Source organism: Oncorhynchus keta, chromosome 35, assembly GCF_023373465.1.
Source record: "Oncorhynchus keta strain PuntledgeMale-10-30-2019 chromosome 35, Oket_V2, whole genome shotgun sequence".
NCBI classification, from domain to species: Eukaryota; Metazoa; Chordata; class Actinopteri; order Salmoniformes; family Salmonidae; genus Oncorhynchus; species Oncorhynchus keta.
The window spans coordinates 40351739-40367161 of NC_068455.1; the positions used below are offsets into that span (position 1 = coordinate 40351739).

At 42.7% G+C, this 15423-nt stretch overlaps 1 protein-coding gene across 5 annotated transcripts in view; it reads left to right on the forward strand.

Annotated features, from left to right (window-relative positions):
- The first annotated feature begins 274 nt into the window (after nucleotides 1-274).
- mboat2a (membrane bound O-acyltransferase domain containing 2a) overlaps nucleotides 275-15423 on the forward strand; it is an 89201-nt gene continuing 74052 nt past the window's right edge. For 2 of the 5 annotated variants that reach the window (XM_035752632.2, XM_035752633.2), the window contains exon 1: nucleotides 275-516. In XM_035752632.2, the coding sequence (XP_035608525.1) occupies nucleotides 433-516 (84 nt within the window). In that variant the 5' untranslated portion in view covers nucleotides 275-432. Of the gene's footprint in view, nucleotides 517-14038; nucleotides 14058-15423 lie in introns of those variants that run through there. The other 3 variants (XM_035752634.2, XM_035752635.2, XM_052497041.1) reach the window with 2 other exon arrangements.

Consider the following 15423-nt stretch of genomic DNA (forward strand, 5'->3'; position numbering starts at 1 on the left):
TACATCCATTATACTTTTTGTTAGAAAAAGGGGAAAAGGATAAAAACGAAAAACATGCATATTCTCTTCTCCAAAGTGGAATGCCACATATGTGCATGCGGAGGAGTCCACGTGAGATATCGACAGCATTTGATTCGTTTGGGGGGGAAAAATGTACATCATCGTTTCTGCTCCATCCACATAAATCTGATTGGTCACTTAAAAACACTTTCCCCACACCATAGGTCCAGATATGTCATGGGAGGGGCTGGGAATATATCCCTCCGCCCACACTGTCTTTGTTGTCGTTGGTACTGTGGCTTTTGGTTGTGTTGTAACGCAGAAGACGACCATCTAGCCTGGCACCCCTTTCGCAGTAGCAAAAGCACTTTCTCAGCGGAGGAGAGTGAATCTGCGACGGGGAAGGGGAGCACAGATTCACGGACTTCAATCATGGCTACCGAAACGACATCATCCTGTACTGGATCCAATTTACTGCAGCCCATAAGCGAGATAATCAATCTTCCGCTCGACCAGGTAAAAGTGGTGAATTTTAAATGGGTTTCTCCTTGCCATTTACTTGTTACTGTAGGATGCATGTTTTCTGAAGGAAGTGGCGAGCTTCGCTACGTTGTAGCTAACCTTTGGATCAGAATGCCGTCTGGTTTTCGAGAGCTACATTGTTGCCTGCTCGCTGAAATAACCTGATTGAATGCTGTCTTAGTCAGAGACTTTAATAATTCACTGGAGACTGTTGCATTACAGTAACCTTTCTTGGACCTACTAATATTCTTTACATTTATGAAGCGGATGGAGAATTGGTTAGCTTTACCTCGCGCATTACAGAATGTTTTGGATTGTCAACTGTATAATAATGTTACATAGGCCTTGCTTATTGGAAAGTTACATTAATTCAACACTATTTCCAGTTTGGCTGCGTCAGTGTTGCAAAACTTGTAGCTTAACCACTCCATTTATTTTTTCAAGCAGACACAGCTGGTCTACAAATGGAAAAATCCTCTCAAGCCCGAGTAGGCCTGATTCGTCATCCCTTTAATAAATTAAATTGATACAATGTCTCCTGGCTAATCGCTTCTCATTTTAATGCGATTAGACTACCACCATTCGTGTGAAAATGCTGACGTAGCCCACCAATTGTGTAACAAGGTGTGGTCCATTGATGACTATTGCAATATGGGCCAATCAATCAAACAATATGAGTAGTTTTGACGTTTTACTCAAACACATGCACACACTAACAGCGGGCCTCACTGCTCCTTGATGGTGCTGCTTGCTCGTCAGTTTTTTTCAGCAAACTTAACGTGTAAATAGTTGTATGAACATACGATTAAGCAACTGAAACATCAACTGAACAAGTTCCACAGACATGTGACTAATAAATGGAATAATGTGTCCCTGAACAAAGGAGGGGGGGGGGGTCAAAATCAAAAGGAACAGTCAGTATCTGGTGTGGCCACCAGCTGCATTAAGTACTGCAGTGTATCTCCTCCTTTTGGACTGCACCAGATTTGACAGTTCTTACTGTGAGATGTTGCCCCACTCTTCCACCAAGGCACCTGTAAGTTCCCGGACAGTTTGGGGGGGAATGGCCTTTGCCCTCACCCTCTGATCCAACAGGTCCCAGACGTGCTCAATGGGATTGTGATCCAGGCTCTTCGCTGGCCATGGCAGAACACTGACATTCCTGTCCTGCAGGAAATCACACACAGAACAAGCAGTATGGCTGGTGGCATTGTCATGCTGGGGGGTCATGTCAGGATGAGCCTGCAGGAAGGGTACCACATAAGGGAGGAGGATGTCTTCCCTGTAACGCACAGCGTTGAGATTGCCTGCAATGACAACAAGCTCAGTCTGATGATGCTGTGACACACCGCCCCAGTCCATAACGGACCCCCCCCTCCTCCAAATCAATCCCGCTCCAGAGTACAGGCCTCGGAGTAATGCTCATTCCTTTGATGATAAACTTGAATCCAACCATCACCCCTGGTGAGACAAAACCGTGACTCGTCAGTGAAAAGCACTTTTTGCCAGTTCTGTCTGGTCCAGCGACAGTGGGTTTGTGCCCATAGTTGTTGCTGGTGATGTCAGGTGAGGACCTGCCTTACAACAGGCCTACAAGCCCTCAGTCCAGCATCTTTCAGCCTATTGCGGACAGTCTGAGCACTGATGGAGGGATTGTGTGTTCCTGGTGTAACTCGGGCAGTTGTTGTTGCTGTCATGTACCTGTCCCACAGGTGTGATGTTCAGAGGTACCAATCCTGTGCAGGTGTTGTTACACGTGGTCTGCCACTATGAGGACGATCAGCTGTCTGTCCTGTCTCCCTTTAGGCGTCTCACAGTACAGACATTGCAATTTATTTCCCTGGCCACATCTGCAGTCCTCACGCCTCCTTGCAGCATAACTAAGGCATGTTCATGCAGATGAGCAGGGACCCTGGACATCTTTCTTTTTGTGTTTTTCAGAGTCAGTAGAAAGGCCTCTTTCGGATCCTAAGTTTTCATAACTGTGACCTTAATTGCCTACCATCTGTAAGCTGTTAGTGTCTTAACGACCGTTACACAGGTGCATGTTCATTTATTGTTTATGGTTCATTGAACAAGCATGGGGAAACGGTGTTTAAACCCTTTAGCCTGCTGGATAAATTGTAAGCAGTCACTAGGTAATAACTGCTTCAGAACCCATCCACCTGGAAAAAAACCACCACGTTGGTCCCTCTAAACAGCACCCTCTTGTTTCTAATGGTCAACTTTCATCTGTTTCATTTCGGTATTGTAGCACATTTTATGTTCGGATGGGGACAGTAAACCAATTTTGTTTCAAAGCTTAATATGAACACTTGTCGTGTCCTGTCGCTATCGCTGAAATTGTCCTCGGCAACGGTGCAGCTGTGGGAAAATGGATTTGGTCTCACTCTCTCTTTTTCGCAGCTGTTTCGTCCATTTTGACACACTGCTTGTTTGCTCTCAGCTTTTATACCACATCTGGTGGAAAGATCTATCTATGGATGTTGTCGCAACCACCTGCATTTCATGGAGCCCGTATATTCTTTCTTGTCTCTAATCTCTTTGGGATAGCACATTTACAAACGAGGAGACGAGTAATTCTGCTCACTTTTTTTTTAGATTTAAATGTTATTTTTTAACCTCAGTCCCACTCACCAGGGAGAAATAGGCTACCTTAGTGACTCATTCTGACATTCCCTATGGAACTACAGGGAGCTTTGTCCTGGCCTTGTTAAAAGCCTTCAGGTCATGGGAGTTTACCTGCAAAGAGCATGAGTGGAATCTGCCAACAGATTGTCCATTAGGTGAAGAGAGTTTGGCCATTACAGTTTCAACCAAAAGACAAGACCACATCATGATATGGAATACAGGGAGGAACATGGTGTCCTTCTCTAAAGTTGGTAATTCTCCACATTTAAAAATATGTCACCTTTTATTTAACTAGGCAGAACAATTTATTTTTATTTACAATTACGGCCTAGGAACACTGTTAACTGCCTTGTTCAGGGGCAGAACGTCAGATTTTTTTATTATTATTATTATTATTTTTTTTAATCTTTGGGATTCGATCCAACAACCTTTCAGTTACTTGCCCAACGCTCTAACCACTAGGCTACCTGCTGCCCCAAAACCTATGTCTGGTGGTTTATATTACCTCAGATGTCTAAGGCCCAAATATTCATAGTCTCACAGTAGATCTACTACTCCCTCCTGCATGTGCAGACAGGAATGTTCCTCAAATTGCTACCTCAGTTTCAGCCTCACGGCTAGTATTCAGGTGGTAGCTATGAAAACGGAAAGCTTGACAACCTATGGCTCATTACCTCCTCTTTGAGAGGTCACTTTGTGACCCATGTTTTCTACTTAACCTAACTCGCATAATGGAGTTGGGTGTGGCAGTGTGATGCATGTAAGTGCCAGTCACCACCCTGAATATAGCCTTGCATGCCCTCATGGGTAGGGAAAAAGGAGAGGTTTGTACTTGCGTGCCTGTGCACATGTATGGGCACTACGTTCCCTATGGGACTGGGCACCGGGCAGGCCTGTGTTGGGTCTATAATGGGAGTACTGTTCTCTTGGTGTAGACCTACTGTCATATCGTCCCTCCACATGCACTGCCTTGCCCTTTTTTTTTCTTCTGTTCACACCTTTCACTCACACAGTGGTGGGGGCACTCCCAGTGATGGTTTTGGAACCTTTCGTGTGAACATCAGGGAAGTGTAATCATGACACATTCAGTTCAGAAGTTGCAGAGAATGCTCAGTGTCAGTTGACTGCCATACAACAAAGCGCACAGAGCTGCCATAATTGTTAACACAACAGCTTTTGTTCAAGATTTTATATATTTTTTTTATTTACTATATCAACCCTTCCATGTATGATGGAACGTGATTGTTGAAAGTAGTGGAAAATGTGGACCCTGAAGTCCTTAACCACAGTACAAGGCCAGACTTAAAGGCTTTTGTTAGCTCTCATATTACTCTGCCCGGCCTATTGTTGTTCAAAGCCTCAGCAGAACGTCAACGCTCCAAGGCAGTGCTCTACTCTTAAGACTTCATAGCATATCAATGCTCAGCCTGAACTTGACGCCACAACCATACTTTTCTTCTGCAGCAAAGCACGCAATGTACCAGTGATGCTTCATTATTGTATGTTGCTGCTGTGCTTGTCATGGGCCTACTGTGTTGTCACTTCCCTCTGGTTTGTACAGTAATTGAGGAAGGATGGTTGCAAGTCCCTTAGCCACCTAGTGATTGCTCTGGCAGTGCAAGGCTGAACCCTGATTTCTCAGTGGAGGCCCATTCCCTTCCCCTCTCTCTAATTGGTGCACCTCAAGGGAGTGTATTTGTTACAATATTTTTTTGTGGCTGCTTACTTGCTGCATACGTACCCAAGCACAATGATGAACCAGTGTTATTTCTTCAGGCATATGGGTAGTGTTGGTCATAACAAAAGAGCTTTACAGTCTTTAGAAGTTAGATGGTCTAACTAATAGGCCAAATCTTAACCTCTACGGGATTGGTGCCCTCCACCCACGCCCACGGAACGGTTGAGCTAACGTAGGCTAATGTGATTAGCATGAGGTTATAAGTAACAAGAAACTTTCCCCGGACATACACATCTGATATGGGCAGGAAGCTTAAATTATTGTTGATCTAACTGCATGGTCCAATTTACAGTAGCTATTACAGTGAAATAATACCATGCTATTGAGGAGAGTGCACAGTTATGAACTTGAAGATGTATTAATAAACCAATTAGGCACATTTTGAACAATTTGAACAGAAATGCAATGGTTCATTGATGCAATGGTTCATTGAATCAGTCTAAAACTTTGGTCACTAGATGGCAGTGTATGTGCAATCTAAATTGTGCACAACCTGGAATAGTACATTATGGCTTTTCTTACATGATGGAGCAGCTCTAATGTGTTATTCTCCTACATTCATTTCACATTTCCACAAACGTCAGTTTCCTTTCAAATGGTATCAAGAATATGCATATCCTTGCGTCGGGTCCTGAGCTACAGGCAGTTAGATTTGGGTATGTCATTTTAGACGAAAAAGGGATCGATCCCTTTTTAACATGGCTTAACTATTTTCCCAGGACCTGCATTCATTTGGTTTAATTCTAATATTGAATTAGTGTTCACGAGACGTTTAAACTCTTTATGGTATGTGGGACTTCGCTTTATGGCGAAAGCATACCTTACAATTATTTGAGAACATAGCCCAGCAGACAAATCATTACAAACCGTAACCAGCCAAGTAGTTACACAAGTCAGAAATCGAGAAAATTAATCACTTACCTTTGCTGATCTTCATATGTTTGCACTCAAGACAAGCATTTATTCAATAAATGTTCATTTTTTGTTCGATTTAAAGTCTCTTTCTATATCCGAAAACCTCAGTTTTGTTCGTTTTCTTCAGTAATCCACAAGCTCAAACTCAGTCAAAACAGGCAGACAAAAGAAAATCAAAATTGTGTCCGTAAAGTTCATAGAAACATGTTAATATTCAATCCTCAGGTTGTTTTTAGCCTAGATAATTGATAATACTTCAACCGGACAATAATGTTGTCAATATAAAAGGTAAACAAGAAAGGCACTCCCTCTTGCCGCGCGCATGAAAAAGCTCTGACACAGCAGGGTCCACTCATTCAGACTGCTCTTACTCACTCATTTTTCAGAATACAAGCCTGAAACAATTTCTAAAGACTGTTGACATCTAGTGGAAGATATAAGGACTCGAATTGCAGTTCCAAGTCAATGGATACTGTAATGGCATTAAACTACAAAAACAAATCCATTCAGGAAGTAGGATTTTTTTTTTCTCAGGTTTTTGTCTGCCAAATCAGTTCTGTTATACTCAGAATTTTTTTTAACAGTTTTGGGAATTTTAGAGTTTTCTATCCAAATCTACTACTTATATGCTTATCCCATCTTCTGGGCCTTATAAGGCAGTTTAATTTGGGCATGCTTTTCATCCAAAATTCCAAATGCTGCCCCTACCCTAGAGAAGTTAAACACTATCAACTGTTAAATTGGGATGTTTACATTTTAAGTAAATCAATGCAAACTTTGTAGAACTACAAAAAGGAGCAGGCACCTCCCTCCAGTATTACTCCAAACCCTCTCGGTATTAGTGCTCATTACTCCAAACCCTCTCAGTATTACATTATCCCAACATTTCTTAGTATTACTGGTCATTACTCCAAACCCTCTGTGGATTTCTGGTCACTACTCCAAAGACCAATCACTCTTTTTACTCTGAACAAATCTCATATTGCTCTCAGAGCAGTCAGATTTGGCTCAAATGAGCTGTATTGATCAGATTTGGGCCCATTTATGTAAGAGGGAGAATTTTTGATATTGTGTCGGAACTCATTGGTCGGTGCTTGTTTCCTGACTTGGTGATTCTACTTATATGCTACCTTTTTTGAAAGGTCTAACTGACCAGAAAAGCTGACTGGATGTTCTCCAGCCAGAGTAACTTTTTCGTTCAGGCCTAGATTTAGACTGTAGTCTTAGTGCCTTTTTAGTCAACTCTCATCAGCAAAGAAACTGTTTTGCTGTGATAACTGGATTAACATGACCTATATTATATGAACTTAGTGGTTTGTTTATTCCTTCCACAGTTATGTAGCTCAACAACCTGGTTTCAGAGCATTTTGTATTATTCTGTACATAAATCCGAGACACTCCATTTAGTATGGTATGTGTTCATTTGAGGATGTCCATCACTCATTTCGTATGCTATGTTACGAATTACAATTTGCAAAATGTGATCTGTTAAGAATTCTAGCTAGGTGGCTTAAGTTAGCTAGGTTAGGAGTTAAGGTTAGGTTTCCCAAATCAACGTTTTTGTCACCTGTGCCGAATACAACAGGTGTAGACCTTAAAGTGAAATTCTTACTTTACAGGCACTAACCAGCAGTGCAATCTTTAAGTTAAAGGTATTAGATCAACAATGGATAAGTAAAGAAATGAAAATAGTCCGGGTAGCCATTTGATTACCTTTTCAGGAGTCTTAACCTCTTGGTCCTACCTGGCACGCAGGCATCCCATTTAGAGCTCTGGAAATGCAAATGCGCTACGCTAAATGCTAATAGTATTAGTTAAAACTCAAACGTTCATTAAAATACACATGCAGGGTATTGAATTAAAGCTACACTCGTTGTGAATCCAGGCAACAAGTCAGATATTTAAAATGCTTTTCGGCGAAAGCATGAGAAGCTATTATCTGATAGCATGTAACACCCCAAAAGACCCGCAGGGGACGTAAACAAAATAATTAGCATAGTCGTCGCTAAACAAACCGCACAAATAAAATATAAAACATTCATTACCTTTGACCATCTTCTTTGTTGGCACTCCTAGATGTCCCATAATCACTATTGGGTATTTTTTTCTCGATTTAAATGGGTCCATATATAGCCTAGATATCGATCTATGAAGACTGTGTGATAAACGGAAAAAAATAGCGTTTCATAACGTAACGTCATTTTTTTTTTAATTCAAAAAGTCGAAAAACGGTGTCCGTTTCGAAAAAATGTCTTGGAGAGAGCTCGACCAAAACATCCGGTCGGAGACCGGAGGGAATCGATTCCCTTGATTCGGTTAGACCAAGAATCAATTGCGAATCAAATGACAAGACTCTAGACAACGTGTGGAAGCTGTAGGCACTGCAACCTCGGCCTCATTTAATTCGATTCACTTTGAACAATTCCTTGAAGTCGCGGATGGATATTTATTTCCATTTTCAGTGATCAGATATTCCTGCACTTTTCGATGAAACGCACGTTCTGTTATAGTCACCGCCGTGATTTAACCAGTTTTATAAACGTCTGAGTGTTTTCTATCGACACATACTAATCATATGCATATACTATATTCCTGGCCTGAGTAGCAGGGCGCTGAAATGTTGCGCGATTTTTAACAGAATGTTCGAAAAAGTAGAGGGTCGACTTAACAGGTTAAGCATAAAAGCTGTTGAAGACTTTTGGTCCTAGTCTTGGCGCTCCGGTACCGCTTGCCATGCGGCTGTAGAGAGAACACTCTATGGCTGGGGTATTTGACCATTTTTAGGGCCTTCCTCTGACACCGCAGGTGTAAAAAGAGGTCCAGGATGGCAGGCAGTTTAGCCCTGGTGATGTACTGGGCCGTATGCACTACCCTCTGTAGTGCCTTGCGGTCAGAGGACGAGCAGTTGCCATGCCAGGCCGTACCAGGCAGTGATGTTGCAGCTGTAGAACCTTTTGAGGATCTCAGGACCCATGCCAAATATTTTCAGTCTCCTGAGGGGGGATAGGCTTTGTCGTGCCCTCTTCACGACTGTCTTGTTGTGTTTGGACCATTCTAGTTTGTTGTTGTGGACACCAAGGAACTTGAAGCTCTCAACCTGCTTCACTCTCCGTCCATGAGTGGGGGCGTGCTCGGTCCTCCTTTTCCTGTAGTCCACAATCCTCTCCTTTGTCTTGGTTACGTTGAGGGAAAGGTTGTTCTTTATTTAACATTTTTTACCTCTCTTTTTCTCCCCAATTTCGTGGTATCCAATTGTTAGTAGTTACTATTTCATCACTACAACTCCTGTATGGGCTCGGGAGAGACGAAGGTCGAAAGTCATGCGTCCTCCGAAACACAACCCAACCAAGCCGCACTGCTTAACACCGCGCGCACCCAACCCGGAAGCCAGCCACACCAATGTGTCCGAGGAAACACTGTGCACCTGGCGACCTTGGTTAGCGCGCACTGCGCCCGGCCCACCACAGGAGGAAACGGGTACAAAAGTATCTATCCACAGTAAAAGGAGTCTTATATCGACATAACCTGAAAGGCCGCTCAGCAAGGAAGAATCCAGTTCTCCAAATTGCCATTAAAAAGCCAGACTACAGTTTGCAACTGCACATGGGCACAAAGATTGAACTTTTTGGAGAAATGTCCTCTGGTCTGATGAAACAAAAATAGAACTGTTTGACCATAATTACTATCAGTCAAGAGGGACTGGTGCACCTCACAAAATGGATTGCAATCATGAGGGAGGAATATTATGTGGATATATTGAAGCAACATCTCAAGACATACTTCCATACCCCAAGCATACTTCCAAAGTTGTGGCAAAATGGCGTAAGGACAACAAAGTCAAGGTATTGGAGTGGCCATCACAAAGCCCTGACCTCAATCCTATAGAAGATTTGTGGGCAGAACTGAAAAAGCGTGTGCGAGCAAGGAGGCCTACAAACCTGACTCAGTTACACCAGCTCTGTCAGGAGGAATGGGCCAAAATTCACCCAACTTATTGTGGGAAGCTTGTGGAAGGCTACCCAAAATGTTTGACCCAAGTAAAACCATTTAAAAGCAATGCTACCAAATACTAATTGAGTGTATGTAAACTTCTGACCCACTGGGAATGTGATGAAAGAAATAAAAGCTGAAATAAATAATTCTCTCATGCTGACATTTCACATTCTTAAAATGAAGTGGTGATCCCAACTGACCTAAGATGGGGAATATTTACTAGGATTAAATATCAGAAATTGTGAAACTAAGGTGTATGTAAACTTCTGACCTCAACTGTACATACGGTGTAGTACAGTAGAAACAACACGATATACAGAAACTATATAATGATAACGTATTAAGGCACTCATCTTGATAGGAATGCACACATGTCCAAAGTTGTTGTAATTATGAAGGAACACCACAATGAAGGCAATGGGAGCACCAGCTGGAGAATGTGCCAGGGGGACAGTTTGTTCATGTTTTGTTCTGACTGGAGATGTCTGCATACTTGATCTGGGGAAACACTGGAAAAGTGCTTGGGCTGTCGTCGACGAGAGATGTTTGTCCGGCTCAGTAATGCCTCAAACGTAAATTGTCCGTAACAGTTAAATGATCTTCTTCGCGAATGAATGAGGAGGCGGAACACGCCTCAATTCAAACTATTAGAAAATAATTTGATGTTTTACTAAATTAAAGGGCATGTAGATAATTAGCAGGCAGCGTGCCTTGGTTTGAAGGCGGTGTGGGTGTCCTGTTGCGTCACAGTCACATTTTGGAACAGTGAGTGCATTCTGACATCACGTATAAAAACAAAATACGCTGTGGCGACCGTTAGATATTTGGAACTCACACGTGAAAGGTTAGGGGAAAGGTTAGCTAACTTGCAAAGTAGCTAAAAGGTAGTTAACAATACCTGATTTAGCTAAAGTGCTCTGATGATATTCTAACTCGTAACCTTTGTTTGAACTGAAGGGCAATAGTTTGTGCTGCGTTGAATCTAGCTAACATGATTAGTTGGGGAAGAGAATCATTTAGAGGGGAGTGCGGCTACCAGAATGACATGGGTCCAGAATGAACATGGAACCGTGTTTGGATTACAATGGTCACGCCGTTAATTAAGTTACCCTCTGAAGTATTTACTATGCCCCCTAACCTCCTGGGCTGTTGGAATGGCCTTCTGCAGTAGGGCGTAGCGTGTCCACAGTGACCTTTCATGGCTCTCTGCCTGTAATGGCTCCTAAGTTTATCGAGACAGCATGCGTCACATAGCTTAGCATAGTGTTAGCATGCTATGGAATTGAAACCCTCCCCAACCCCCTCTCATGGGATTGTATTGCAAACCACTGTCTAATAGAGACAGTTGATATGGAATATCATTTTTTATTTTTTACATCTCATTTTCTATGATTGATTGGTTTATTGTTGAGGAGCTGCTGCCACAATTTTGTCACTCACAAGTTGGACGGTGAGTTTCAGACCATGTTTTTAGCACCTCAAACTGCAGATCTGTGTCACTCTTGCCTTTTTTGAATGATTTATGCCAACTCTGCGGCAGTGCAAGGACCGTGTGTCTGGATAGTATCTCATTTTTGTGTTTTATGTTATTGTCTTTTGGAGACATTAATAGTTCTGAAATACGACGGCAACAACAGCAACTCTCCTTCTGCTGACTCCTCTACAAGTTGAGTCTGGATGTTAAGGAGCTGCAAACTATGCTAAAGCCATATTTAATATTCATGGTGCTGTGACCTGTGTCCTCAAATGGTTCCATTGGTGACCAACTAAGGTTTGAGTCAGCTGATTCAGTCATTGTTAAGATTAAGAGAGCGAGGATGTTTGACATCTCTTCTAGGCTTTGGGTTTTGCATCGCATCTTATGACTTTATATTGGTGCAATCTTCGTATTGATGCAGCATGGCCTTAAGTAGAACAGCTTGCGTTGTCATCAAAATGCGTCCATTTTTTGTTGTTGCTTGCTGTGTAGAATCAATCTGTGGCGCTTGTACCTTCATGAAGTTTCTATTGATTCCATTCAGCCGGATCACCTCTGTCATAAAGGGGTGCATTCTCATTCCTTACGGCGATGGAGAAATGAAATGCCGGAGTTATGGCCCCGGAGCCGACGTGGTGACTCGGCGGTTTGGTATGTGATGGCAGATCTGTGGATTAAACCGATGTCATATTAGCCTAATACGTTAGATCTAGTTTTTATATTCGAGCCTACCTTTTTTTTCTTTTTTTTTTTTTCCCTAGCAATTATCAATGATACTCATTTAAACTCTTGTTAACCAGTTCCAATGCTGGATATTAACATGAATACACTGTAGCCTTGAAAGGTACCACTTCTTGATGAGTGGTGTTGTATAGACCTCTCGGATATGAATGGTTCAATGTTTGTTCTCCACAACCCCTGGACATGTGATACGGGCTAGTGCTAAAAGTCTGTCTGCCATTTTCTAAACACTTTCAGCCTTCCCTTCGCCATGGCGAGTTGTATCCTAGCAACCGGCTTTATTGTGTTACCGGGGCGCGCGATATTGTACAGTTTCAGAATGTTTATTCCTCTGTTTTAATTTCCTCTATGAAACCGGAGTTGGATTATGTACATTAACACCCGCGCTTATGTCTTGCCAACATTTGACTGACTTATGGGAGTTAAAACCATCGGACCCCTGACCTGTTGACATGCAACGATGCGAAATACATAAGCTCTGCTTACTGCTTCAGGATCAGCTAATTTAGTGTGGCCTAATACCCAGAGAGGAAATCCAGTGGAACCCTCACATATTGGTGGAGTTGAAGAGACCTGTGTGTTTTAGTCAGAGATCCTCCCATGCATGACTTGCCTTTCAAGCATAATTTTGCAACTTCCGGCCCAGCTATTAAAAAAGGCCCAAATCTCCTCCTGACCAAAACCTAGTCATCTGACTCCTCTGTAAACCACTGCGTCTTATGAATGTGAAAACTCTGGTCAAATCTATTGCGTTGCAGTTGCCTATGGAGGCAGATTTTAGCCAAGTTTATATAATATTGGCCTAAATTCACGTTGCTTTTGTTGCGTGACGGTCTAGCTCTGTTCCTGCCCTGATACGATCTCACTCTGCATGTAGCTATTGAGGTCTATACTTTAGCTGTTTCACAAGTCCTGAGTAATTACGCAATTGGAAACTTGTCTGTCGGTTAAAGAGTAACAATATGGGTTTATCGCAGCAATGAAGTCCTCTTGCTTGCGTCGCTTTCTGGCAACGTTTACTCCCTCCAACACATGTCATTAAACAGCCATTCAGTGGGATTGCTCTGTCCTCCGCTGATGAACAAGACAACACTTTAACAATCACTGCCATTTCCCCTGAGGTTTAATTTTACGCACTGAAGGGTCTAATTTGTCAGCTGACTGGGGATAGTCTCCCTGTCTGTGGAATAACCTTCAACAAACTGCAATAGTTGCCAAACGCATAGCTGTCTAGGCCTACACCTTGTTTATGATAGTGGTTGCTCTGCAGTTATTGCTATGATTTTATTAAGGTAGCCAACTAAAAGCACCGTATTAGGCTAATCGTAGCATATCTCTTTCTTTGTAAGGGATGATTATGCTAATGCTTTTAGCATTAGTAGAGGCTAGCCTATTTGTTTGGCATGCTGGTGTACCTGTTCCATTTTGCCTGTGTTTGTTTGAGATGTAAGCTAGGCTAATGTTCTTTTGGCTAGTGTTACATTTGATCTGTGTTGCATTGGTTATGAGTCATCTGAAGGCTAGTGTGACGTGGATACAAGTGATTGGGTTTTTAAATGTTATGTTTACACTGCACACTGATTTAAAAAAAAAATGTTTAAAATATTAAACATTTTTAAAGAGTTTTAAAGTAATTTCCCCCACGCAGAGGTAAGAAAAACCAAGTGGACCTGACAATCAGCCTATGGAAATTCCACCACCAATGTCTCACCTGACACAAATCGTTTCAACGGTACAAACGGATGATCTATCATGTGACGATAGCCAAAAGCAGGCTAGCGGTCTGACTTGGATAACTACAAGGTCGCTGAACGAGTGACTGAAAGCCGGTAATGAGAAACACCAATGAGGATGTATTAAATGAGGGAGGATGTGAGGAAGACAACCGGTAATGAGAAACAACAATGAGGATGTATTAAATGAGGGAGGACGTGAGGAAGACAACCGGTAATGAGAAACGACAATGAGGATGTATTAAATGAGGGAGGACGTGAGGAAGAAAGGCAGCGATGTCTTTTAGGGTGTAAACGCTTGACATGGGTGAGTGATTTTCAAAGCTATTTTACAGGTCTACTGCTGAGCTAGCGTTGCGAAACCGCGCACCTTTGAACTTCCTGTACTGATTCAATGGTTACAAAAGGATCGTGACAAAGGCCGTGTGTCTGAAATAAAGACAACAGTGGAAGATGGGTTACGCATTTCGAACATTAACACCCAAGTGCAGGCTGTTTCTCAAGTGTAATGTGATTTTTTTTTTTTTTTTTTTTTTTTTTTCTCTCAGCGGTGTGTGAATTGAAAGGGGAGACGGTTAGCCCATTCCTCAGTCGCACCACTGGTCACGTGAAGCATTATACAAACCTTAGTCACTGCCTCCACGCTAGGCTCCTGACATACAATGTTAGAAGACCAACTCCTCTGCAGCACTGCCAAGAGGCAATCGGCTGGTTTCCTAAAGCCAGGTTTGTGTCACTGAAAGGGTCCCCATTGGTGTTTTTTACTAGAGCCAATGACTTGGGCTCAAACCCAGGCATCGACAGCAGCTGTCGCCCAGGCACTGCTGAAGTGAGTCAGGCTTCATGCTCTCTCCCCAAAAGCCAGAGAGGTGGAATCATATTTGAACAAGTGTGTTAACAAAGACCTGAGCAGTCACTTCACTTTAAGTACACCGCTCAATAGTGTCACGTTACATGTACCGAGCCTACAGTACATTTCCAGGAGCCGTTTGCCACTATACTTGTTAAAACAGGCTGCTTTGTCAGCTGCTTCCAGACCTCAGGCTATGTTTGGTTCCATAATTGCTGATGGATTTACGTGATCGTTAGAGTGTACACAAGGACATCGTTGTACTGGTACAGCAGTTGTAAGTATTATGTAATGATGTGTACTCGCACCGGAGTGAGCGGATTCTACTCTGAGCTGCTTGGGTCGAGCTGCAGCAGCTCACTCTGAGCAACAGGACAACAGAGAAATAAAGGTCAATATAAAACTATTGGTTGTTTTGGACTGTTGCCAGAACCATCCGTGATCCTATTAAGGCTGTGCAACACGCCCCCCTGACCGACGAGAACACCTCACTCCTGCGCTAGCTGACAGCCCCTGAGAGGACTGCATCGGTGCCATTAAGTCATATTAGCTGTACGAGTCATTGGAGCTGAGAGTTATGCGCATAACTTTGGAGTCATCAAACAATGGCCGTTTGAGAAAGGAAAATAGTATGGAGAGGGCAGAAACAAAGGCACATTCACTGAGTACATAGAAACACTGTACAGCTGTGGATGTAGACACACAAAACAAACACACACATTATATTGGGCACTTTTGTGGAGGAATATGTGAAACAACCCACATAGGCCTCTCCCCCCCCCTCCCCATCTCTCTCTGTGCTGTCAAATCAAATAACATTTTA